At 65.2% G+C, this 24,775-nt stretch overlaps 1 protein-coding gene across 2 annotated transcripts; it reads left to right on the top strand.

Moving 5' to 3' along the window:
• The first annotated feature begins 1,356 nt into the window (after positions 1 to 1,356).
• Positions 1,357 to 23,577, top strand: MMP17 (matrix metallopeptidase 17). Of its 2 annotated transcripts, XR_004819628.1 has the most exons (11): positions 1,357 to 1,603; positions 10,879 to 11,011; positions 11,687 to 11,816; positions 12,336 to 12,619; positions 13,319 to 13,495; positions 14,834 to 14,933; positions 15,507 to 15,589; positions 15,703 to 15,855; positions 19,373 to 19,630; positions 20,243 to 22,957; positions 23,042 to 23,577. XR_004819628.1 is itself a non-coding variant. In XM_035724086.1 (10 exons), exons 1-10 carry the CDS (start codon positions 1,460 to 1,462, stop codon positions 20,566 to 20,568), a joined length of 1,788 nt encoding a protein of 595 aa, XP_035579979.1. In that variant the 5' UTR covers positions 1,357 to 1,459; the 3' UTR covers positions 20,569 to 23,577. The 2 variants fall into 2 exon arrangements, 1 of the variants encoding a protein (XP_035579979.1); XM_035724086.1 differs by having other exon boundaries at positions 20,243 to 23,577.
• Positions 23,578 to 24,775: the final 1,198 nt, after the last annotated feature.

The following is a 24,775-nucleotide window of genomic DNA, read 5'->3' as shown; positions in this document are numbered from 1 at the left end:
CTGGCTGCCATTTGGAGAAATCTTGCCCAAGGATGAAGCCAACGCATAAATGGAGGGAGGAACTGAGTTCTGATCTAGTCCTTGTACAACCTGCCCCAGCCTTGCCTGACATCAGTGTGCTCTGGGGTGTCCCAGCCTAACAAGCCCCTAAACTTCCTTTCCTTGACTAGGACCAGTTTGAGCTGGTTTCCTTCACTGGCAACCAGGTTGTCCCAATGCACATGAGCAAAATTTGGGGATGTGCCTCGAAGGGTCACTGTGTGCCAGGGTGCCTCGCTGCTTGGAATCTCCAATCAGTCAGTACAGGGCTATAGCGCAGCAGGTGCGGAATCTCCTTGCTCCAAAGGGGCCACCGAGGCTCTAAGAGTATCAGGGAAGGATGGTGAAGGGGAGGCTCTGCCTGGAAGCCAGCCCTCACCGCTCCCCCCAGACTGGGTGACATGGATCCAGCGGAAGTGCTTGGGCCTCAGTTTCCCTGTCTGGAGACCGGGGCCACAGCACCAGCCAGGACCAGAGGGTGAAGGGGCGATGGCTGGGAAGCAGTTGTAGACCCCAGGATGAGAAATCTCACTCAGGTGTGGGGGTGTTTGCATCTGATCCTCGCAGCCCCCCACCCCGCAAGTTAAGTAATTTCTCTGGACCTCAGTTTCCTTGTTAGAAAAATGGGAATAATCGTTCCCACCTCACGAGATGCTGTGAGAAGCTGAGATGATAAAGGGGGCAGGCTGGACATGTGCCCCGCGCACACTGACCTCCGACAGACGTCAGCATTCACAGCCTCCTCTCCAGCCCAGACCCCAGGAGACCCGCCCGCCCACAGCGCCCCGCGCGCGCCCACAGCGCCCCGCCCGCCCCCACGCTCACCCCCTCCCCTCAGCTACCCCTTTCTTTCGAGGATCAAGGGCTCCACCAGGCGTCCGCCGGGCGCGCTGCGACTGCCGCTTGGGGTGCCCAACCGTGACCGCGAATCCGGGCTCCGGGTCCGGGTCCGCGGAGCGCGCGGGCGGGCGGGGGCCCGGTCAGCCCCCGGGGGGCGCCCCGTCCACGCACCGCCCGCCGTCCCGAGACCGTCTCGGGACACTCGGAAATCGCCGGCCTTCCGACAGCCGCAGCTCCAGTCCCCGGTGCACGCGCGAGGCGTGGGGCGCGGGTGGGGTCCGAGCACCCGCGCGGGACGCGGGGCCTTTAAGAGAGTGGGCGGAGCGAGCGCTGCCGGCGGTCATTAGCATACATTAGCATTCCCCGCCCCGCCGATAGGAGGCGGTGCGCGGGGCTCGGGCGGGCCGGGAAGCGGCGCGCAGCAGAGCGGGGCGCACGGGCGTGGGGGTGCAGGGGCGCAGAGCGGCGGCGCGGGGCGCAGCGGCGCGGGGAGCCCGACGCAGGGGCGCGGGGAGCCGGGCGGAGCGGGGCGCGGGAACGCGGAGACCTGCAGTGCCGCGCCGACGGCCCCGCGAACGGGATGGGGCGCCGCGTCGCCCCCGGTCCCGGCCCGCCGCCCCCCTGGCCCCGGCTCCCGCAGCTGCCGTTGCTGCTGCTCGCGCTGGCGGCCCGCGGGAGCTGGGGCGCGCCCACATCCCGCGCGGAAGACCTCAGCTTGGGAGTGGTGAGTGCGCGGCCGGCATACGGGGTCCCGCGGGCGGGGAGGACGCCGTCCGTGCCCCTCGGCGCCTGCAGGAGCTCGGGGAGCCCTGGACCCATTTCCTAGGCGGAAAGCTGAGGCCGGGGCGCAGGCTGAGCGGCTGAGGCGCGCGCACCCGGGCTAGGAAAGGGGCGCCGCGTGCCTTCCCGGCTGCTTGCGCTCCCCGCGCGCGGCAGCAGCGGGAGGCAGCGGAGGTTGGGGCTGCCTGGCCGGAGCCCTTGTCCGCGGCTTGGAGCGGCCCCGAAGGGGGACCCCAGGCGAGTGGGACAGCCGTTGCAGCCGCGGGGGCAGTGCGCCCCGCGTGCGTTCCCAGTGGGAGTGGCGGGGGGAGGGGCGTGCACCCACCACCCAGGAAAGCTTGGGGCTGCGGACTGTGGGCGCCCCGGAAAGCCGGTGGCTCTCGAGTTTGCTCCGTGTAGGGTGTTGGGGAGCAAGAGAACCGGCCCCCCTGCCCCCCGCTGGGCATGAATCTTGGCCCTATTCCCTGGCCTCTTCCGCCGCCAGGGCGGCCAGCCTTGCTCTGCCGCCCGCTTGGCCCTGTCTGAGCTGGATGGGGTCCCCCTTCCACTCCCAGGCTCTGATGCAGCCCCACCGCCGTCCCCAGCGCCCCCTCCCGTAACCCCAGCTGTCCCCCCTGTTTTGGGAACCGTCCTGGGAGCGGCGGCAATGGCCTTGTCCCGCGCCCCTCCCCCATTCAGACTCCTTTGGACCTGGAGGGTTGAGATCAGACTTTATGGGTCGCCGCCCCCAGATCCGAGAGGCCAGGCGAGGGCGCGAGGGGCCGTTGGATTGGAACGATCTTCTGGGGCTTCCGCCCCTGCCCTCACTCCCCGAGGCGTGGGGATGCGGGCGGGGAGCCGCGGCCTCCCCACCCCCGCACACGGCCCACGGCCGGCAGCGGTGCTGGCCGGACCCCTCTCCCAGCGCCGTTGGCACTTGGAGGCTGCAGGCGGAGTTAGGCAAGCGGAGGCACTCGGATGGGGGCAGTTGGGAGGCACCCGCAGCTCCATAGACTTGGCAGGACTCGGCCACAGGTTCTGGCTGAGAAGCAGGCTGGGACCACCCCCGCCCAGCTGGCCCAGCCCTCGAAGCCATCTGGGAGGGCGCAGCCACGGTCCCTGCTGACGGCATCCCGAGGCCTGAGGGGCCCCACACCGGGCGTCCTCCCAGCCAAACTGCCCCTGAAATTGGGGTGCCTCCGTTCACCCGCTCTGGGCTTCCTGGACCCGCTCCTGGGGCACATGGTCTGGGGCTCAGAGAGGCCCTGCTCCGGAGGCTGAGGGGGATCCCACGGGGTCCCGCCAGCGGGTGCTAGTCCCGGCCCAGTTCATTTGTCAGACCTGGCCCGGTTCTCAGGTTTTTTCTCTGCCTGCCCAGAGACAGCAGGCTGGGTGCACTCCTCCCAGCTAGGGCCTGGCACTGCCTCCTGGGGCGTGGGGGGCAGTCATGGGCCCAACTCTGTGAGATGCACTGGGGGTGGGGGGGCTGTGGCTCCTCAGCCTGGAGCCCCAGAGACAGCAGGACCCTGGCATCTGGCCCCGTGGGGGAGTAGTGACGGGTTCTGCCCCTGACCCTAGAGGCCCCCACCCAGGGAAGGCCAGGAGGTCCCTCCGGGTGCGGCCAAGCCTTCCTGCCTCCTGCCCACGTTTGTGGGCGGAGGGCGGTCTCTGGTGGCCTTCTGGGGAATGACACCTCAGAGCCCCAGACCCAGAGGTGCAGGAAGTCTCGGAGACAGGATTTATGGGGGGGAGGGGGCTCCTTCCCACCCCCTCTGTAGACTGCCGCACACACCCCTGGGGCCCACTGACTCTGCATATTCAGGTCTAGGGCTGCCAGGGAGGAGAAGGGCCCCTTTGTCAGTGTGACCCAGCTTCTGCCAGAGTTGAGCCTAGCGGGTCTGGAGCACTGGCTGGTCCCCAGAGAGGCTGGCCCGGCCCAGCCCACCCCCAGCTTTAGTGAGAGGACAAAGCCCTGGATTGAGTCCTCCTGCGCCCAACTACCGGTGGGTTTTCAGGCCGGTTTTCAGGCCGTGTGGAGCAGGACCAAAGAGTGCGCTGTGCCCTCCTGGGGCTGTCGGCCGCTCAGCGAGTCCTTCTGGGCCCGAGCTTTTCATCATTTTATTTCTGGGTAGGTAATACCTGTAGCAAGCTATTCAGGCCATAGGGAAGGGCCAGCGGGAGAAATCCCATCTTTCCTGCCCTCCCCTCGCTTCCTGAGAATGCCTCTGGAGGTCGTCTGGGCACTCCAAAGGACGTGGGGACCTGGGCCCCTTATCTCTGGGGGTGACGCCTGCTGCCCACGGTGCCGTGCCCTGCTGTTTTCCCTTGGAAGTCCGTCCTGGGGAGCGGTCCGTACTGGAGCGTCTGGGTCTGCCTGGTGCTTGGTGCTCACCCCAGCTCGCTTCTTGGCGCAGACGTCACATCCTCCAGCCGGCCCTGGGCACAGACGAGTGGGCTATTGCTAATATTTTGCTAAGCCAGCAGCAGGGCCAGGGACACCTGGGACCCAGGCCCGGGAGCAGGGGGGCCTGGTGGTGGGCGTGAATGGGGTGCGGTGCACGTTAGCACACCTGCCAGCCTGGCCCCTCGAGTTTCTGCTCAGGTTTCTGCTTCCAGCAACCAAGTGCTTGGGGCCCCGAACCACGCGGCATCTTGGCGGATCGTGTGATCTTTGACACCCAGAAAGCTGACTGGTGTGTGGCTGAGGATGGCCGGGAATGAGCAAGGCCCTGCCACGGCCCAGGAGGCCCCAGGAGGCCCCACAGGGATGGGCAGCACAAGGCTGGATGGTGACAAGGGTGGGTGCGAGCCAGGACCTCACTCGGAGCGAGTGTGAGCCTCGCGTCCCCCTCCTGGGCCAGAGGCAGGTCACGGCAAGGGTGACAGTCACCCTCAGCCAGTGGCCTCTGGGGCCCTGCTCCTCAGTGCCAGCACCCAGGGGAGCCTGTGGGCCCTGCGTGCCCTCGGGCCTGAGGTCACAGACCTGGCTTAGGGCCAGGACTGTCCCTCGCACCTCGAAGCTGCAGACGCCCAGGCCAGGGCCAGACTGCATGCCCCCTGCCAGGACAGAGAGAGCAGGAATGGTGAACCTGGGCATGCATGCTTTTGTCCTGAGCCTTGGAGAGGGAAGGCTGCTGGGGTCCCCTCCCTACACCTCTGTGGGAGGTTGAATTTAAATGTGAAGGACCTCAGACACCCCCCAGCCCTCCTGAGGCCCCCACCCTGAGGCATGCTGTCAGCACTGAGTCCTTGTGCCGGAGCACCCACTGCCTTTGGGGCGGCCGGCCGGTCTGAAAGAAGTCTCTGTGGGGCTTTTGTCCTGCGAGCCAGGGTGGTGTGGGCAGGGCTGTGCTGGATGCCTGTGGTCTGAGCTCTGGGAGTGTGGACCGGCCGGCCTGGGGGCTTAGGTTGCGTTTCCTGTCATGGGGGCCCTTGACACAGATGGGGGTCCAGACCCAGCCTGCAGGCCCCAGGCTCCCATTTGTAAAACAGGGCTGCTGGGATGTTCAGGTGAGGCCTCTGAAGTGTCTGGCAGGTAACAAGCTGCCTGCGTGTTCCCAGGGGGACAGAGGAATGGAGAGAAGGCTGTATAGGATTTGGGGTTTGGCAGGGGGGCTGACGCAGTGCCTTCCAAGGGTGTGTGCTTTTTGCCTGTCAGTGGTGATCTGAGTTTCTAGTGAGATGCTCTGGGTGTAGGGTCTGCTTGGCTCATGGAGGGTGATGCATCTGCCCCACATAAACTGAGAGCCTGTCGGGTCCCCCGAGCACTGTCCAGCTCTCGAGAGTGACAGGACAGAGTGGTCTGGCAGTATGCACAGCCCAGCTTCCCCACTCGCACAGAATCAGGTCCCACTCCTTACAGGCGGCTGGCTTCTGAATGCCTCCCTCCTATACTCCGTGGAACTCCTTTCTCTAGGGAACTTCCCAGGCTGCTTCCTGCCCCGGGGCCTTTGCATCTGCCATGGCCACCTCCATGAACTTTTACAGGCTTGTCACCTGACCAGCTCCTCGTCTTTCTGGTCTCAACCTACTGTCCCCCCCCCCCCGGGACATCTTCCCTGACCACCATTTAATTAGTCCCTGCACCTGTCACTCACGTGTCCTCATAGCACGAAGGTTACAGGAATAGGTTCTGCAGCCAGACCCCCCGGGCTCCCCGGCCCTGCCCCACGCTGTGGGACTGCGGGTCCTAATCTCTCTAGGCCCCCCATCTGTAAAATGGGGATAATCATGCCCTTGTAAGATTAATTTAGCAGGTACTCCCTTGGCGTCTCCCGCGTGCCAAGCGCGGATTGAACCCGCAGACAGTGCATCCCGGCCTCACGTAGCTCTGCCCTGGGGGATGCCGAGAGCGTGAAGTGGGTTAGTGAAGGGAAGAGCACTCAGTAACTGCTGGGATCGCTTCTGGTAACGACAGTCGTGCATGACACCATCACGGTCTGGTGTCACTTGCTGTGTTCACTTGCTCCTTGCTGTTCTTCCCCAAGACACTGTCCACGCCTGGAGCCCTGTGTGCAGGACAGGCTCTCCCAGGCCCTCGCTGTCCCCAGGGTGCCCAGTACAGCGAGCGCTCAGCCTGGAAGTGTCAGGTGGATGGACAGCGAACAGCAGGCTGTCGGGGGGGTCCAGGAGCATCCCCCCCCGGGAAAGACACTGGGGCTGACACTGGGGCTTGGAGCCCCCAGCAGCCGCCCGCTGTCAGCTCCCAGAGGAAGACAAGCATGGGGGGTCCTGCTCTGAGGACGCCCCAGCTCATTTCCCTTCAGGGTCTTTAGCGGCCCCCGTGGCAGAGCAAGCCGGACAGGGACTGCCACCGGACCACGGCTCCGCCACTGACTCCGGTCACACGTCTGGGGGCCTCAGTCTCCTGAGCTGTGAGTGGAGGTGGTGGTCACACTGCCCTCCGAGGGGCACCAAGTGAAGGCTCGCAGGGCGAGCAGGGAGCCGGCACCTCGTGGGTACCGGCCGGGCTCTGCCCTCCTCACTGTGAGTGTTGGGGTCCTCAGGACTGCTCTGAAGCCACCGCCTGCCAGCTCCATGTCTCCCGAGCCACATCGCCGTGGCTGGGGGGTGGCCGTCTGCACGCGGCCCCACAGCAGCCTCTGAGCCTGGGTTCCCTCATCTGTGCAGAGGGGCTAATGCTAAAGACACCTGCTCTCCATGCCCCCCGCCATGCGGCTGGGGTTCCAGCTGGAGATGGGTCGTGCAGGGGAAGGGCCCACAGGTCAGCCATCCATGGCCACGGTCCCTGGCAGAGCTGCAGATACCCAGGCCAGTCCAGGCACACGGTGGCCCTGCCAGGCTCCAGGGGATTGTGTGTCTCCTGGTCACCACTTGCCACCTGTAAGTGGAGACGGCAGCGGCCACGTGGTGGGGCAGCCAAGGGGACCACCTGAGACCCTGCATACAGTAAGCACTTCTTGTTTGCCAGCTTGGTGAAGCACAAAACAGTGCAGCCCTGTACCATCCCTCCGTTGGGCTGGGGCTGCAGTTTCCCGGTGCCCACCTGCTGGGTCCCCCCCACCTGCTGGGGCCGCCCACCTGCTGGGGCTGCCGTGGGGCCAGGGCTGCGCTTCCCTGTGACCCTAAGAGTAGGGAGGGGACTTAGACCTGTTGGCGGTGTAACAAACTGTGTTGAGCGCACAGGGAAAGACCTGAGGCCGCGTGGGCGAGCCGGGAAAGGCCCGCCGGATGCGCGCTGCACGGAGTCCTGCCACTGCCTGGCACCGGACACCATGTCCCGGCCTCAATTTCCCCCTCTGCGGTAATGGCCCAGCTCAGCGGTCGCTGGGAGGAGGCAGAGCTCATCTCCTCCGCTGTTGGGGATCCTCCTCGGCGGGGCGGCGGCTGCGGGGTTGCGCCGCCCCTGCTTCTCTCCTCCCCTCCCCTTTCCCTCCCCTCTCCCTCCCCTCGTCACAGCCTTCTGGAAGGTTCACCTCCGCTGCGGCAGCCTGGTTGCCCTGGAGACGCGGTCGCCGTGAAGACGGCGCAGGGAGGGGCCGGCCTGGGTGTGCACCCCGTGGGCTCTGTAGCGATTGAGGGGGCGGGGACCCCCGGGGGGGGGCGGGCTTCCTGCGGCGGGCGCCCCCGAGGAGAAGGCGGGGGCAGCATCTGGCCCCGGCTGCGACCCCCAGCCCCACCCCCACCCGCCGCCCCCCGCCCGAAGGAGCGGTGGGGCGCTCGTCTGCCGCGTCCCCGGGTTAACGCCCCCGCCGCTCGCACCCATTAGTCTCCTCGGCAGCTTCAGAATGTAGTGGTGCCCCGGGAAAAAAGGAAGCCCGGCCATTTGGGAATTTGCCTGTCACCTCCCGAGATGGAGATGAGCTGGCAAGTGGGGAGAGAGCACTGTCTTCTTAGCCGCCCCCTCCCCGAGAGCCCCTCCCTCCCTCTGCTGGCGGCCACTGTGCCTTCCCCGCGGGGATGGGGCCTTTGGGTTCCAGGCACTTGTGCCTCCACCGAAGACAGGCCTGGGCGGGGCCCCACGGGCTTGCAGGCCCAGTGCCACCCCCGAGGCCTCCCGAGGGCCAGCGGCTGTCAGCAGCCCCCACGCCCGCCAGGGCTTGTCCTGTTGTCAGACCCCCCCCTTAGGATTTTCCCCTGGCCAGCTGGTGGGGTGCTCCCACCCACCCCCACTCTGGACTGTCCAGGAAGGGACCCAGAAGCCCCCCCCCCAGGACTGCAGGGGCCTTCGGGGGCGTGGGGAGGAGAAAGGGGGGCGGGGGGGGGCTTGAGAGGCTAATGTCATTGGGAGGAGTCCACATTGGGGGTAGGTGGGAAGTGCAATTGAGGACACAGACCCCCGCACCCCCAGCTCTCGCCTGCTGGTGGGGACTCCCTGACCAACCCCGCAGATCCAGCCGTATCTCAGGCAGGGTCCAGGCAGGTGGGAGTGGCCACTGACCTTGGGGGCAGCAGTGCCAGTCCCAGGGCCGTACCTGCACTCAGCTGCCCCTTCTTCTGCAAGTTAACCCAGGCTGGCCACTCGGATCCAAGGCTAAAACCTGCTTTGCAGTGTTGGCAAACATTTCCAAAACTGCCGGAAGTGCTCTTGGCTTCTCCAAAGCCCAGAAACGCAAGGGTCTCCTGGCCAGGCTTCCCTGGGGACCCCGGGGGCTGGCGGGCGAGGGCTCCTCCATGAACCCCACAGAGCCCTGTGAGGGGTGGAGCACGGGGCTGCTCAGTGCAGAGACCCAGCTGTTACCTCAGCCTGCAGGCCAGACTGCCCGGGGAGCCGGGGGGGGGGGGGAGGTCCTTCTGAAGCAGCTGGCCTGGGTGGGGGGATGCACCTGCTTGAATGGACCCTTCCCTGGTGAGGAGGGTGGGGGCTGGCTCCCACGCCTGGCATCCTCTTTGTCAGGAGACTCCTGAGGGCTTCCTGGAGGAGGCAGCCTTGTGCTGCTGAGCAGCAGGGCTTTGAAATGTGTGTGTGCCTGCATGTTGACATTCAGAAAGAAAACTGCAACATCAAAACCTTGTTAAAACTTTTCCCCCAAAACACATGTAGCCTCAAATATACTTGTTTTGTGCTTGAGCATCTCCAGTGCCTAGCCGGATGCTAGCCAGGACATGTCCCCTCTTGGTGCCTGAGATAGATACACTTTAATGAGTCCCAAGTGATGTGAAGGGAGGTCCTCCCAAAGGAAGAGGGGTGTTCAGGGGCAGCAAAGATCTTAACTCTGAGGAGGGCACAGTCCGGGGTGGGGAAGTGGGCCTGTCCCAGCCGATGCCCACCTCGTCTGAGCATAGGGCGTCACTCCTCAGGCCCCCTAATCAGGAGTGTCCACTTGGAAGGGTCTCCTGATTGCTGTCCATCGAGGACCAAGTCACTTCCACTGCTACCCAGTGCTGTCCGACAACCTCTGAGGGCCCCGGGTCCGCACACTCTCTCAGGGGTCTTCTGTCAGGACTGGTGGTTCTGGGCCAGTAAGGGCTTGAGGGGTGGGAGTTAAAGGAACAGAGAAACCCCAAGAAAGACTCCACGTTTCCAGGAAAGAGAGGAATCTAGCTGGTTCTCTGCCGGTGTATACAAATTCTATGCAAATCATGGAGGTGGCTCCTCCTGGTCAACTGAAGCTCCTGAGAATTCCAGGAGGGTGGACTCTCTCCCACCAAGCACCTCCTGGGCCCCCTGTGGGGGCAGAGCCTCTGGGCAGGGGTCCTACTGGCAGGGGCCACAAACTCAGAAGCTTCCGGGGACCCTGCAGGTAGCATAAACGCAATTGAGAGTTTCTTCAGTGTCCACCAGAAAACAAATAGGCCTGCAGGTTGCTACCTATCTTGGAGCCAGGCCTGGGAGGGGAGGGTCTCAGGGAATTCCTGCAACCTTGCGCCCCACCCACCTGCAGGTCCTCCCCCACTGGGGAGCCCACTGCTGTCCACATGGCCCGAGGCTTTCATGTCACACCGGCCAGGTCGTGGGCGTGACACCATTTGGTAGTTGAAGCTGAGACTCCCCCCAAAGAATGGCGTCAGCGCCTCCCTCTCTTCTCGGGCCCCCCGACGGGGGTAAAGGTGCTGGGACTTGGGAAGGAGGCTCTATTTGTGTCCATGGGGAAGGGTCACCTGCCATTCCTGCTTCCCGTTTGGCTTGGGACCCCAGTGCCAGGGCACTTTTCGGCAGACCTGTCCCGACAACACCACGTACACTTTGTATACAGAGCGCCTGTGTCAGGCGCTGAGCGTTTCCGTGTTCTAACTCATGATGTCCTCACACCCACAGGCAAGGAGACCACCCAGAGGGCTTGCGGGACTTGTCCCAGGTGCCCGGCAAGGAGGTGGCCCAGTGGGATTTGCCCCCAGCCAGCCTGGCTTCAGAGTCCGGGCAGCTCGTGACCGGATTCCTAAAACCGGAGTCTGAGGCTACTGCCCTCTCGGTGTGGGTTTCAGACCTTAGGTCCTAGGTTGCTGCCTCGTAAGGCAGCTCCGGGCCTGAATTTGGCACTTGCCACACGCAATAACCTTTTTATAATTTCACCTTCTCAAGTGTGCCCTGGGTGTGTTCTGGCGCAGGAGAAGGGCACTGCTTAAGCTCACCCCTTCTAAGGGGCATCAAGTTTAATAAGACAGTTCTCCAGAATCTGTCTATAAAGAGGGGGCATGAGGTGGTCTGTGGGCTAATGGGGGGCTGGGGCCGGTGGTGATCAGGGCGGAAGAGGCCTGCCCCTCACCTCAAGGGCAGGCAGCTCTTCTGGTGGGGCTGAGCCCGCCACCGCCTCACCTCACTCTGCTCTCTGCTCTCAGGAGTGGCTGAGCAAGTTCGGCTACCTGCCTCCCACAGACCCCACAAGAGGGCAGCTGCAGATACGGGAGGAGTTGACCAAGGCCATTGCGGCCATGCAGCGGTTCGGAGGGCTGGAGGCCACCGGCATCCTGGGTCAGTCCCGCAGCGGTGGCAGGAGATGGGGTTTCCCCTAACTGCCCCGCCACCCTTTGGGGCCCTTTGCCCTCTCCAGCCTGCCCGTGGGGGGTGCGCTTAGGGCTGGGCCCACTGTCCCTGGGGACATGGGATCTCGTCGGCACGCTCACCACCGCCAGATGTGGGGGGACTGTGCACCAGCTGTGCCCAGGCCCATCTGCACGCCGCCCAGCAGGGTCTCATGCACTTGTGCCATGGGGGCCAAGGGGGCTAGCTGTCGGGGTGGGGTCTGCCCAACCATGGCCCCAGTTGATTCTTGTCCCCGAAGTGGCAGTTCTGTGCAGCCAAAACTTGCAGCTTTCTACGGGAAGCCAGAAATCTGGGGTATTTGTGGGAGCACTGCGGGTTTTACATATTGGCAACAGATCCCCGGCTTGGAGAGCCCCTCCTGTGGGCTGATGGAGCGCACCTGTGCCCAGGCCTCGGAAGAGCTGCAAACGTCCGTGCCCCAGCAGAGCCGGTCAGGCGTGTGTGCTGCCGTAGTCAGTGATTGCTTCGCATGACCCCTGCCTGGTCACGGACGTCCCCCTGGCCGTGAGGCCTGGCACGCTGAAGCCCCGGGGCAGGGACTGGGGCATAGGGCCTGAGCCTGCTGCCAGCCCCAGGGGACCTGACCCCCGGCCACCCCTGCAGACGAGGCCACCCTGGCACTGATGAAGACCCCTCGGTGTTCCCTCCCTGACCTCCCGGCTGCGGCCCCAGCTCGAAGGAGGCGCCAGGCTTCAGCTCCAGCCACGTGGAACAGGAGGAGCTTGTCCTGGAGGTGGGTGGGCGGCACCTGCCTGCCTCTCTGGGTCTCAGTGCCTGGGGGCTGCCGAAACAAGCGTCCCCGAGCCGAGCTTGGTGGGACCGGGACCGTGTCCTCAGTTCCCAAGGTCCAGGGCTCGAAGGGCTGGCTCCTTCTGAGGCTCCGTGGGGGGGCGGGCGGGGGGAATCCCCCCCCCCCGGCCTCCCTGCTCGGGGTGCTGCTGGCCGCCTCCGACCCACTGCCACAGTCGCTGCGTCCACGCTCGCGCGGCTCTCGCCCCGCCCCCCTGTCCGCCGCCCTCCGCGGCCCTCTCCCCGTCCCCGCGTCCCCTGCTGTGTCCTCTGAGGACACCTCACCCCATCCAGGAGGCCTCATCTCAAAGCCTAACTACATCCGCAAAACCCCGTTTCCCAGCAAGGCCTGGATGGGCACCCCTGGGGAGGGATGTGCCCGGGAGCCCCCCGGGTGGGTGCGGAGGTGGGGGCAGGGCCTGCGCCTGGTGGGCAGACCCCGGGCTCTGACCCCATCACCTAGGGTCCGCACATTCCCACGGGACTCGCCCCTGGGCCGCGACACGGTGCGGGCGCTCATGCACTACGCCCTCAAAGTCTGGAGCGACATCACGCCCCTCAACTTTCACGAGGTGGCGGGCAGTACTGCGGACATCCAGATCGACTTCTCCACGGCCGACCACAACGACGCCTACCCCTTCGACGGCCCCGGCGGCACGGTGGCCCACGCCTTCTTCCCCGGCGACCACCACACCGCAGGGGACGCCCACTTCGATGATGACGAGTCCTGGGCCTTCCGCTCGTCAGGTGCGTTGGGCTGAGGCTGAGTCCCAGGGAGCCCCTGGCTTATGGCGGCCACTCCAGGCCTGCGGGGTGAAGAGCCCCCATGGCCCCAAGCGCTGTGTGTCTGTCCTGCCCATGGAGCCCAGCCTCATCCCGCCGTCTCCGGCAGGGGCGCCTGCCCTGCTGATCTTGGGCTCACAGGCCTGGGACGCGGGCTCACGCGGCTCGAGGTGTCTACCCCATGACGGGCTGAGCCGGGCTTGTCCTGACCCTGGTCCCAGCTTCCAAGAGGCAGCGGAAGCTTGCAAGGCCTCTGCAGGTCTTCACACCTTCACCCCCTTGCTCGCTGAGCCCCACTTGTCCTGGAAGGCACAGGCCCCCAGGCTGTGGGTGGGCCGAGCCCCTCAGCACAGGGCACAGATGTGGGCCGGGAGATGGGGGCCGCTGTGGGGTCAGTCCACACTCCAGCCCTGGGGCGGAGCCTGTCCCAGCCTGAGGAACCTGCAGTGACCCCGCAGAGCCTCTGGGCCCTTTGCCATGGTGGGACTCAGGCCCGAGAAGCCCTTGTAGATGCCAGGAGGGCCTTGGCAGGAACCGGGTCGGTACCCCTCACATCACACCCCCTCCCCATGGGTGCCCCCTGCCCCTGTGCACAAGTTTTCCCCATCCTTGTGGCCAGTCCGGCAGTCCCTCCCCTGATCCACTGCTCCCTGTGGTTCCCAGATGCCCATGATATGGACCTGTTTGCGGTGGCTGTCCACGAGTTTGGCCACGCCATCGGGCTGAGCCATGTGGCGGCCGCGAGCTCCATCATGCAGCCCTACTACCAGGGCCCGGTTGGCGACCCTCTGCATTACAGGCTCCCCTATGAGGACAGGGTGCGGATCTGGCAGCTGTACGGTGAGTCCTCCCCTGAGCCAGCCACAGGCTCCCCTGGGATGGGCACAGAAGGGCAGGGGACCCCCAGCGCACAGACCACCCCGGGAGGAGGGTTGTTTTTTTTTTCCGTCTTGGTCGTCTTCATGAGCTCGGCATCTAGACCCTGCGTGGCACGACTTAGCAGCTGCCCCCTTGTGTGTGGGATGAGTAAAGGGTGTCTGTCGCCGGGGTCCCTGGATGCAAGGCCTGCAGCCCTTATAACAGCTCGCCCCAGAGCCTCTGAGCCCCGGGCAAGATCCCAGGCCAGTGCCCACAGAGCTTCAGGCAGTGACCGCGGGCGTGGGTGGTGCCCCTGGCCCCGTGCGAACCACCTGTGTGCCTAGCGGCGCCCGGTCTTTACACCTGTGACCGCGGGCCGGCCGGCCCCACTTAGAGGTGGGAGAGAACTGAGGCAGGCTGGCCCGTGGCGGCCAACAGAGCCAGGACGGGGCCCAGAGCCCTGCTTGGGGACCTGCTCTGCTGGGGACATGTCAGGAAGCGGCGCAGAAGGAGGCCCCATCCTGCGTCGGGCGTGGGCCTAGGCCAGAGGCGGTGGCCCCAGCCCCGTGTGCGGCTCTGGTCTCCTGCTCCAACCACAGTCTGCTCCGCACGGCGGCCAGACCCTGCCTCCCCTTCCTAAGCGTGGCAGCCCCTCCCCCGCTCCCACGCTCCCCTCGCCCCCGGCCCTCCGATGCCTCTGGGCTTTTCCTGCTAGAGTAAAATGTACCACGTTAACCACTCGGAGCATCCAGGTCAGTGGCATTTACCCCGTTCACAGTGTTACCCATCTGCCACTTCACCTAGTTCCAGAACATTCCTCACCACCCCCTGCCCCCCCGCCGAGCAGCCACTGACCTCCTTTCTGTTCGTCTCCACGGTGTGGACTTCTCACGCCAATGGAATTGCACCCGAGTGGCCTTTTGTGTCCGGCTTCTCTCACTGAGTGCCCTGTTCCCGAGGCCGCCCACGGCCCGTGTCACTGTGGCCCACTCATGCTGGTGGACACCTGGGGCGTCTCCATGTTTTGGCTGCTGGGCACATTCACAGACAAGTTTTGGTTGGAACCCCTGTGTTTGGTTCTTTGGGGTCTGCACCCACAAGGAGTCTGGGGGGCAACCTCGTTTAAGCCCTGGAGGTCAAGGAGGGGTCGTGGGGACCCCCGTGTCTCCTACTCCTGCTGTAGTTCTGGCAGCCGTGCCCGTGTGGGGACCTGCCACCCCTTGGCCGCAGTTCCGCACTGGGGGGGGGGGGTCCCCTGGTGGGGGCGGGATTTGCAGGGAGGCGGGCCTACGGGTCCAGTGCAGCCTCCTGTCTCCACAGGCGTGCGGGAGTCCGTGTCCCCCACGGCACAGCCAGACACCCCGGAGCCCGAGGAGCCTCCGCTCCTGCCAGAGCCCCCTGACAATCGGTCCAGCACCCCGTAAGCTGTGGGCCCCTGGTGTGCACTCTGTGGGCCGGCACCGCCCCCAACAGAGGCTCAGAGCCTCCTGGCTCTCCTGAGAAAGCACGGCTGTGGGACCACGACCCTTTCCTTAAGCCCCCCAGATGCGGAGGGGCACCTGCTCACTCCTTGGCCCAGACCTGCACCCACGATGCTCGCTGACGCTCCGCCCGCTTCTCGCTCTGTCTCGGCCCCTCTGGACTGTGGAAAAGGGACGCGGGCTTTGGATTTTCGTTTATTAATTGAAGTATAGTTGACACATAAGGGACTGCTTTTAATGCCCTTTCTCTCTTGACGCACACCGTTGTCATGCCTCTCTGAGCCTGTGGGCAACGATGCGGGGTCTCCTTCCGGGGCTTTGTGACGCCCAGCTCCTCACAGTGGCTCAGGAATGGGGGTTCAGCCCGCCCGGGTCTGTGCCCCCAGCCCCGGCACCCCCTCTCCCCTGCCCACCCCCCTTCTCTCTCACCCCCAGCCCGCCCCCCAGCCCTCCCCTCCCTCTGCCCCCCCCAGGCCCCTGCCCCCAGCCCCCCCGGCTCTCTCTGCCCCCAGGCCCAGGAAGGACGTGCCTCACCGTTGCAGCACTGACTTCGACGCAGTGGCCCAGATCCGCGGCGAGGCCTTTTTCTTCAAAGGTAACCCCCACCCGGTCCCGCATCCAGCGAGCGGCAAATGGAGGGAAGGGCGGCCCCCTCCCGCTGCCCGCCAGACCGGCACCTGCAGCCGCACACCCTCTCTGGCCCCCCAGGCAGGTACTTTTGGCGGCTGACACGGGACGGGCACCTGGCGTCGCTGCAGCCCGCGCAGATGCACCGTTTCTGGCGGGGTCTGCCCCTGCACCTGGACAGTGTGGACGCCGTGTACGAGCGTACCAGCGACCACAAGATCGTCTTCTTCAAAGGTGGGTGGGCCCCCACCCGGCGCTGCCTGTATGGTTGCTGGGGCCTCAGCCATGCCCGCGGTTTGCTCCGAGCCCGGGGGGCGGGGGCCAGGTCACTCACTGTGCCACGGCCTGTGTGTATTTGCTGAGCACCTACTGTGTCTTCACACTGTGGCAGCCATGACAGGTACACGGTGGGAGACCCCGGCCCTCGTCCCCTAGGAGGGCCGGCATTAGCCGCTGCACGAGGTGAGGGACTCAGTGTTGGATGAGCTGAGGGAGCAGCTTTCCAGGCAGAGGGAACGGCCAGCGCGAAGGCACCAGGGCAAGAGCTGTCCTGCTGAGTGCCCAGAGCCCCGAGGAGGGTATGAGGCTGGAGTGGGGGTGCGGGAGCCCAGAGTGCAGCTGTGCACCCGGGGAGGGAGCGCAGTGGGAGGCCCGGCCAGCTCCCACGTCTCCCACGTCTCCATCGTCATCGGGGATGATGGATGGCCGGCCCACCCTCCACACCCTGTTCCCTGGGCCGGGCCACGGGCAGGACGCCGGGCCTGCGGCACGAGCCCCGCGGGTCTGTGGGCATCACCCCCCCCCAAAGAGGAGCCACCCTCCTGCCCTGACCCAGGCTTTCCAGTCCAGCCTCGTACGGGCTCCAGAGTCTGACCCCTCCCCACCCAGGGACGCCGGGAGCCACACACTGTGCCCCCCCATGGCAGATTCCCTGCCTCCCGGTCCTGCACCCCAAAGCCACGGGCATGGGGGTGGGACCTGCAGGGCACGGTCTTCTAGATTGGTGTTATTTCTCAACATCTGAACGTCGGGAGACCCTCATTGCGCCAGCATCGGGCTCTCAGACGGTGTGGCCGCCTGGGGCCTGTGCTGAGTGCAGGACAGCGGGGCGGCTGGAGCAGGTCGGCCACCCCGCCTTGTGCCCCCCGCTCCGGGGAAAGCCTGGCAGCCCTTGCCATGTCCACGTCCATCGCGTGGAGAGAGGAACAGCGGAGGCCCCCGGCCCCGGCCCCGCCTGTGTCCCCGCCGGGCTCCGTCCCTCTGTGTCTCACTGCGTGTGTGTCCTCTCTGACAAGGACACCAGTCCGCGGATGTCGGGCCCACTCGACTCCAGCACAACTTCACTCTTAACTAATTTCCCCTGCAAAGACCCCGTTTCTACGTGAGTCTGATGCTGAGGTCCAAGTGGATGTGAATTTGGGGGAGCGTTGTTCAACCCGCTACAGCAGCTCTTTGAGCCAAAATGGGGGGGGACCCTATTTCTTTGAGGAGATAACGAATATCGTGCGTGCTTCTCGTGCTCCTGCCAGCGCCTGGTTGGGGTCAGGCACCTGTCAGCTGTGAGCTGTCGGGGTGACCAGTCAATCACCACTGGCTCCAGTGGGTCTGGTCCCCATCCTGGGGCGAGTCAGCAGCCGGGCGCAGGGGGGCTCCCCGTAGGTGGAACCTGTTATCTCAGCCTTCAAAAAAAGCAAAGCTAGAAGAACGGCGCACGTTCTAGCAGATACTTTCTTACAACTGTGATGCCATTTGTACTTGATGTTCAGATGTTCACCAAGGGAGGGATGTTCGCCTCGCCGGACGGAGCACCGCCTTTCAAAGGGAGTGCGTGCACGAGTGAGCCGCTGCGTGCACCTGCCCTCGCCTTTCTCCGCGCAGACAGCAGCCTACTGTGCACCCTGGCCGTCCCCTTGTCTCTGGGCGCTCGAGAGGGCTCGGAGGTGGTTGCACTTCTCTGCGTAAAGAGCCTAAAGAGCCTCCTCGTTCCTCAAACCTTTATTCTGGAAAGTCACTTCTGACTTCCGGGAACGTTGCAGAAACAGCACGTGAACGCCCGCCTGCCCGTCCGTCATCCAGCTTCCCTCCTTGTTCACATGTTGCCGTATTTGCAACATGGACGGTTGGTTCTATGCCTGTGTTCCCCTGAACCCGTGAGGAGTCCACTGCGCTCGTGCGGGGCATCGTACCCGCCAGGCTAGCACCCCCTCCCGCCGTGCGCGGAAGAGGCTCTGCGTCTCCGGCCCTTCGTGTTGTGGGGGCCCCCCTGCCCTCCCCCCTCTGTTGGGGGGGTCCGCTCTGCGGGGTGTGGGTTTGCTTCGTGCGCCCCCCCCACTCAGGCACTCCCGTCGTCTGCTGTCTCTGGCTAAGGATTTTTTAAAATTATGTTTACTTTTAATTGTGGTAAAAAAGAAAAAACACATAAAAATTGGCCACTTTAGCCACGTCTACATGCACGGTTCAGGGGCGTGAAGCACCTTCCCACGGTGTGCAGCCGCCGCCACCGTCCACCTCCAGGAGGCTTCTGTCTTCCCATGAAACACCAACCGCCCAGGCCCCTGCGCCCACCGTCCACTTCCTGTCTGGGTTGGGTGGGGCGCCTCGGAGACGTGGAACCACGCCGTACGTGTCCTTCCGTGACGGCTCCCTTCCCTCAGCATAGCGTCCTCAGGGCTCACCCGTGCTGCGGCAGGCGTCCCGGCGTCCGTCCCTTTTAAGGCTGAGTAATCTGTTGTGTGGATGGCCCACCTGGTGCGTATCCACCGCCCACGAGTGGACGCCCGGGGCGCTGCCGCCTCTTGGCTACGGCGAATGATGCTGCTGTGAACGTGGGTGTGCAGGTGCCCCTTTGAGACCCTGCCTTCGAATCTTCTGTGTATCTCCCCGGAAGTGGGATTATCGGAGCCTCTGAGGACCGTCCACGCCGTTTCCCCAGTGGCTGCCCCGTGTTACGTTCCCGCCAACAGGGCGCCGTTTCTCCACATCCTCCCCAACACTCGGTCTTCTCAGGTTTTTTGATCGAAGCCATATTCTAATGGGTGTGAGATGCTATCTCATGGGGTTTTGATTTGCGTTTCCCTGATTAGTGACCTTGAGCATCTATTCATGTTGCCTGTTGGCCATTTCAGTGTCTTCCTTGGAGAAATGCCCCTTCCAATTCTTTGGCAAAAAACTTTTAAATGTTTCCTCCTCTCACCCCCCCTGCCCCGTCGCCCCTCCGCCCTCCCCCTCCCCGTATATGACCGGGCTGCTCATCGCCACGCCAGAGGAAGGACTTCGCTGGCAGAACGACGGAGTGATGTTTCCAGAGCCCAGTCAAGGAGATACTCCCCAAAATATCTTAAACCTTTTTTTTTCAATTTTGCATATGGATTTGAAGTTCTTGGTGATTTCTAAACGTGTTTCTTCTGTGTAAACGCTGAGAGAGGTGCACCCGCATGTCAGGGCCTGTCAGTGCCCGTGAAGACGCCGCCGGCCTGCCTGGTCGCAGCAGTGGGTGAGGCCCAGCACCGCGGCCTCCTGGGGGCCGGGCACTCCGTTCCCTGTCTGTGTGAGAACCCGGGTTCTCAGGCTGCCAGCAGGTGGGCCAGCCCTGGGCCAGGCACAGAGTAGGTGCTCAGTAAATACGCGCCAGGCCCCCGGGGCGTGGTGGGGGTGATGGCGCGGGGGTGGCTGACGCGGGGAGGAGGGGCCAGAGCCTCCGCCCCGCGGGGTGGGCCGAACTCTGGCCCACGGCGCTCTCTCTCACCCCCAGGAGACAGATACTGGGTATTTAAGGACAATAACGTAGAGGAAGGATACCCACGGCCCGTCTCAGACTTCGGCCTCCCGCCGGGCGGCGTCGACGCTGCCTTCTCCTGGGCCCACAATGACAAGACTTATTTCTTTAAGGACCAGCTGTACTGGCGCTTCGATGAGCACACACGGCGCATGGACCCCGGCCACCCTGCCCGGAGCCCCCCATGGAGGGGCATCCCCAGCACGCTCGACGACGCCATGCGCTGGTCTGATGGTGAGCCCCATGCAGCCTCAGTCTCCCCGCCTGTGGAATGGGGATCGCAGCGGGCTCGTTGGGAGGACCCAGGAGCTGACGCGTGCACCTGTGCCCCTTGCTGCCACTGACCCGCCGGGGTCACCGCTCTGTGCAACATCCTGCTGCCTCATGTGCCCCAGGGCCTTTGCACCTGCCCTGCATCCCGTGGACGCTGCCCCGACACCTGCTTCAGGCCCACATGGTGCAGCCCCGCCTGGCTGAGGGGAGAGCACAGCTCCTCCACAGGGACAGCTGACGGGGCCAGATGTTTCGTTTCCTTTCTGTTTTCAGAGCTACGTCCCCAACACCTAGAGTGGCCTGGCACACAGTAGGCCCTCAATAAATATCCCGTGAGAGAGAAACCGAGAGGGCCTCTCATCCATCCCCCTGCCTCCTGGCGGCTCCCCCAAGCTTTCCTGGGCCTGGGAGGCCCTGGGTGCCCACAGTCAGCCGCTGGGGCTGAGACAGACAGACCGCCCGGAGGCCGCTGTCCCACTTACCCTGGCCCACGCTCTGCTGCCTCGTCCCCCTGCTGTCTAGCCTCATCCCTGCGTGCTGCAGCGCCGCAGCTCACGCTCTCCTCTCCCCCAGGTGCTGCTTACTTCTTCCGCGGCAAGGAGTACTGGAAGGTGCCGGACAGCGAGCTGGAGGCCGCGCCCGGGTACCCGCAGTCCACAGCGCGGGACTGGCTGGTCTGCAAAGACCCACAGGCGGACCCGGAGGGTGCGGGCAGAGAGGCCGGGGCCCAGGCCCGGCCAGGGCAACAGGGCCAGAGCCGCGCAGAGGACGCCTTCGAGGTCTGCTCCTGCACCTCGCCCGCCTCCCCTCCCCCAGGGGCCTCAGGCCCGCTGCTGGTGGTCTCAGTGTTGCTGCCCCCGAGCACCCTGTGGACAGCGGCCCGGGCCCTGGTGCCCTGACGGCCGCCAGCCCGCGAGAGGGCAGGGGGGGTCACAGCTGGGGCCTCACAGGGCCAGGGCGGGCGCCCCCACCCCCCACCCCCGGTGCCCGGACCAAGAGCTCCTGCCGCGCCACACGTGGCCTTGGGGGCCCCGCCGGGTGGACAAGGACGCACTGCCGCCTGGTGGTGCCCTGCGGGCTGTGAAGAGGCCAGCAGAGGGCGGTGCCGCTCAGCCACCCGCCCATCCTTTCCTGCTCCCACCCCGTCCCCACCCCCACCCCCCCCCACCCCCCCGGGGAACGACTGTCCCACCGGGCTGGGGACCGGAGCCGTCCTTCCGGCCCGCGCACAGCTATCTCCAGAACTCTAGCGATGAGCCCAGGAGGCAGGGCTGGGAGGGCGCGGGGTGGCCCCTCTGCCCCCAGCCTCGCCGGCCCCCGGGACAGACCCTGGGACAGCCCCCTGGCTGGCGGCACCACCGTCCCCGACCCACGCCCAGACTGCTGCCCCTGGTGCTTCCGCCCACCCCCGGGGGCCTGCGGTTGCCTGGCACAGGGCAGTCTCTAACCCGCAGATGAGTCCCCCAAGCTGCGGCCGAGGCCGGTCCCCCTCCTGACGCATTTCAGACAAACACGATCTCCCTGCTTCCTGCTGGCTCAGCCTCGGCTCCCTGATGCCCTGCGGGCAGGCGGGGGCCACGGGTGAATGTCCTCAGGGGCCTGGAGGGGTGGTTCAGACCCAGCCCCAGACCCTCCTGCGCTTGGGAGGGGTGGGGGCTTCCAGGGAGAGACCGGTGCCCCCCTGGCGTTCGCCGACCCCTTCCTGTCTAGCTCCGGCTGACCCTGCCGCTGCCCCCGTCCTTACACCCGTTTCCCAGGCAGGGGGCTGAGGCCCTAGCACGTTTGCCCAGTGCTCGCTGACGGAGCCCCTCCCTGCGTGCACGCACTCCCTGCCTGAGCGGACGTGCAGAACGCGCCAGTGCCCATTCTCGGTGAGGCACCCGGGACACCAGCTGCCAAAACCAGGCAGCCACCCGACAGGAAGCGCAGGGAGGCGGCTGGGCGGCCAGTGGAGGGACCGCCCTCCCACCCGGAGACACAGTGGGAGCCGCACCCCCCGTCAGGAGACACGGCCTGTGCCGGAAGCTGGGGTGGGTGGCCTACCCCCCAGCTGCTGCCCCTTCCTCACCCAAGCCCACACCCCCCTCTGCTCCTGTGGTAGGCCCCGCCTCATCCCCAGGGAGGGGTGGCGATCCCTGATTGCAGAGGTGCTCACAGGCCTGAAGGGAGTGCACAGAGGGCCTGCCGGGCCATGTTAGAGCAAGCGTCCCCAAGAGCCCCGGCATCCCCTGGACCTGGTGGAATGCAGATTCTCGGCCCTGCCCCCACGACCAGAGCACAGTGGGCGGGGCCGGCCGTGTGTGTGTCAACCCTCCACCTCCGTATGTGACGTGCTCTCTCCTGGGGCTCCAGAGAGCCTGCCCCAGCAGGATGGGCAGAACCTGAGGGAGGAGTTGGTCGTGCAATCAGATGGAAGAGGCAGGCCAGGAAAGGAGCAGCAGGTGTGACTGTCGGGGCAGAGGGACCCAGGAGGCAGGGCCAGCCCATGGGGGATCCCCCCTGCAAAATGGGGGTCATCCAGTCCCCCACCCCCCCTTCTCCACCACTGGCTCTCAGAGGAGAGTGCAGACACCTGTAGCCCCAAGCCCCTCCCCACCCGACACCTAGGCCAAAGAGGCGGGTCCGGAGCCCACCCTGGACGCAGATGCATGGCAGCCCCCTCCGTCTATCTGCCCTGTGACCCGCGGAGCTGGGAGGGGTCTCTGCCTGTCAGACGGGCAAGACGGACCAGAGGTCCTTCTGGGGAGCAGGCTGCCCAGCGTGGTCCCACTTTGTTCTCCTGCAGCTTTGGGGGAGCCCCCCCAGGCCCTTGTGTGGGTGGGAAAACAGCCCAGAGAGGGTCCCCAATCCCCAGGGTGCACAGCCCAGGGCTCTCAATGTGGGCGGTGGTCTTAGTGCTGGGTCAAAGCCAAAGGCTCTTCCTTAAAACTTTCCTGCCGTTACGGGCCACGTGAAGAAAACAGCGGGAATGTCCCGGAATGGTGCTACCCACACAGTCCTTCAATGTAGCTGAGTCACCATCTGGACACCCGGACATTTTGTGATGAATTCGGGATTTTCGGGCAGTCTCTGTTTCGACCCCGGGCTGTGCTGGCTTTGCTTGGGGAGGCTGTGCCCCCTGGGGAAGGAGCAGCCCGGGGACAGGCCCAGAGAGCCCTCCGAGAAAGGCCAGAGGACTGGCCCCACGGCGGCAAGGTTGAGGACCCCACTCGCGGCGCGCGCAGGGCCCCGGTGCTGGCTGGCCTCCGCGTGCCTACCTCGTGAGCGGACGTGCACATCTCCGCGTGGGTGGGTAGCGAGTTTACAAAACACGGCGCACAGGGGACCTCAGGGTCCAGAACACAGCGGCTCTGAACCCCCGGCCCCTTGCAGGTGGGGGAAGAGGATGCATGGCTTAGCTCAGGCTGTGCGGCCAGCGCCACGGACGGGGCCCAAACAGCAGACACAGCTCTGGAGCCCGGACTCCGGCCGACAGGCGCTGGTGGCTTCCGTCCGCCGAGAGCCACGTCCTGGCTCACAGATGGCACGTTCCCGCTGTTTGTGTGAGAAAGAACGAGTCCTGAGCTCTGCACAAGGACACTGGTCCACGGAGGCCCCACCTCTGTGACCTCCCCTAATCTCACCACCCAGAGCCCCCCCAAATGCCATCCTGCTGGGGGCGGGGCTCCCACCGGCAGACTCGGGGAGACACAAACATTTGGTGGACACGTGGGAGCGTGGGCCAGAGCACCAAGCCTGCATCATGGGTGCCACAAGGCCAGACTCAGCCCTCGGCCACCCCGCACCCTCTCCCACCACCTTCCCTGGGAGCAGGCTGGGGGGCTTGGGGGGCTTGGGGGGCTCATCACCCCAAAGAATAGTTGCGATGGTACGGTTCTGGTCCTGTTCTGCACTTTACAAATACAAACTCATTGGATCCTCTCCATGTTGTGAAGGGAGGGAATGTGGTCACATCTGTTTTCCAGAGGAGGAAACCGAGGCTCACAGAGGGGCCGTGAGCCGCCGCCGGGGCTGGTGGGCGAGGGACCTGGGGGTGGAGCCCAGGTGGCCATGCTCTGAGAGTGGGCTAACCCGTGTGGCTCCCCCTGTGTCCGGTGCGAGTGCATGTGGGGGCAGCCATCTGCTGCTGCTCGGGTGCTCCTCCACACCCTGGGGATGCAGCCCCCGCCCGCCGTGTGCCTGCAGCCGGGAATCGGGCCCTTGCGGGCTCTGTTGTCCCTCCCCGAGCCCACGAAGCGTGACAGGACCCTGGTGCGTCTGGAGGGATGAGAGGGACCCACAGCACCCAGACGCTGGTGTCCAGCAGCCCCTCTCCCTGGCGTCTGCTTGTGGCGCCACAGCGACACCCATCGACTCCGGGCCTGCGTCCGGACTTCCCCCAGCTTGGCCGAGCGACTCTCCCCTGGTGGCTGTCCGGTCTTGCAGCCGGGTGGTGGCCGAGCCCGGGGGTTAGTGGTGCCGGCTGCAGAGGGGTCTCCACGTGCCCACACGTCCTCACGTGGTGGCCGCAGGGGGACCGCACCACTACCGTGACCTCGTCTCTGAGGTCAGGTGGGTGTCCTCCTGCCGAGGTCTTAGGGCGGCCTGAGCCACGGGAGGGGACAGACCCACCTCTGCAGGAGACCAAGAGTCAGTCCACATCCTACGAAAACCGCATGAGACTCAGGAGGTCTTTTTTTTTTTTTTTTAAGATTTTATTTATTTATTTGACAGAGAGAGACACAGCGAGAGAGGGAACACAAGCAGGGGGAGTGGGAGAGGGAGGAGCAGACCCCCCGCGGAGCACAGAGCCCGATGCGGGGCTCGATCCCAGGACCCCGGGATCATGACCTGAGCCGAAGGCAGACGCCCAACGACTGAGCCACCCAGGCGCCCGAGACCCAGGAGGACTTGCGGTGCCCGGCTTGTAAAGTCCGACCGGCCCCACAGCTCCAGCTGCAAAGGGAAACAGCGGGCCCCGAGCTCCCCCGGGGGCCGCCCATCCTGGACGCAGACCCCATGTCACCTGCCACTTCCTGAGGCAGACACATCCTCGCCATTTGGCCCAGTCCTGCCCCACCGTCCAGGTACATCCCAGCCAAGGCCTGGAATGTTCCAGCAGCCCCC

The sequence above is a fragment of the Zalophus californianus genome, chromosome 14 (assembly GCF_009762305.2).
Source record: "Zalophus californianus isolate mZalCal1 chromosome 14, mZalCal1.pri.v2, whole genome shotgun sequence".
Lineage (NCBI taxonomy): Eukaryota > Metazoa > Chordata > Mammalia > Carnivora > Otariidae > Zalophus > Zalophus californianus.
This window is presented reverse-complemented; position numbering and strand designations above follow the sequence as displayed.

Excerpts from the sequence above, each read along its gene's own strand:
- MMP17 (XM_035724086.1), top strand. The coding sequence starts at position 1,460 with ATGGGGCGCCGCGTCGCCCCCGGTCCCGGCCCGCCGCCCCCCTGGCCC. Across the intron at positions 11,012-11,686 it reads GGAGGCCACCGGCATCCTGG|ACGAGGCCACCCTGGCACTG; the intron begins GTCAGTCCCGCA and ends CCACCCCTGCAG. Across the intron at positions 12,620-13,318 it reads CTGGGCCTTCCGCTCGTCAG|ATGCCCATGATATGGACCTG; the intron begins GTGCGTTGGGCT and ends TGTGGTTCCCAG.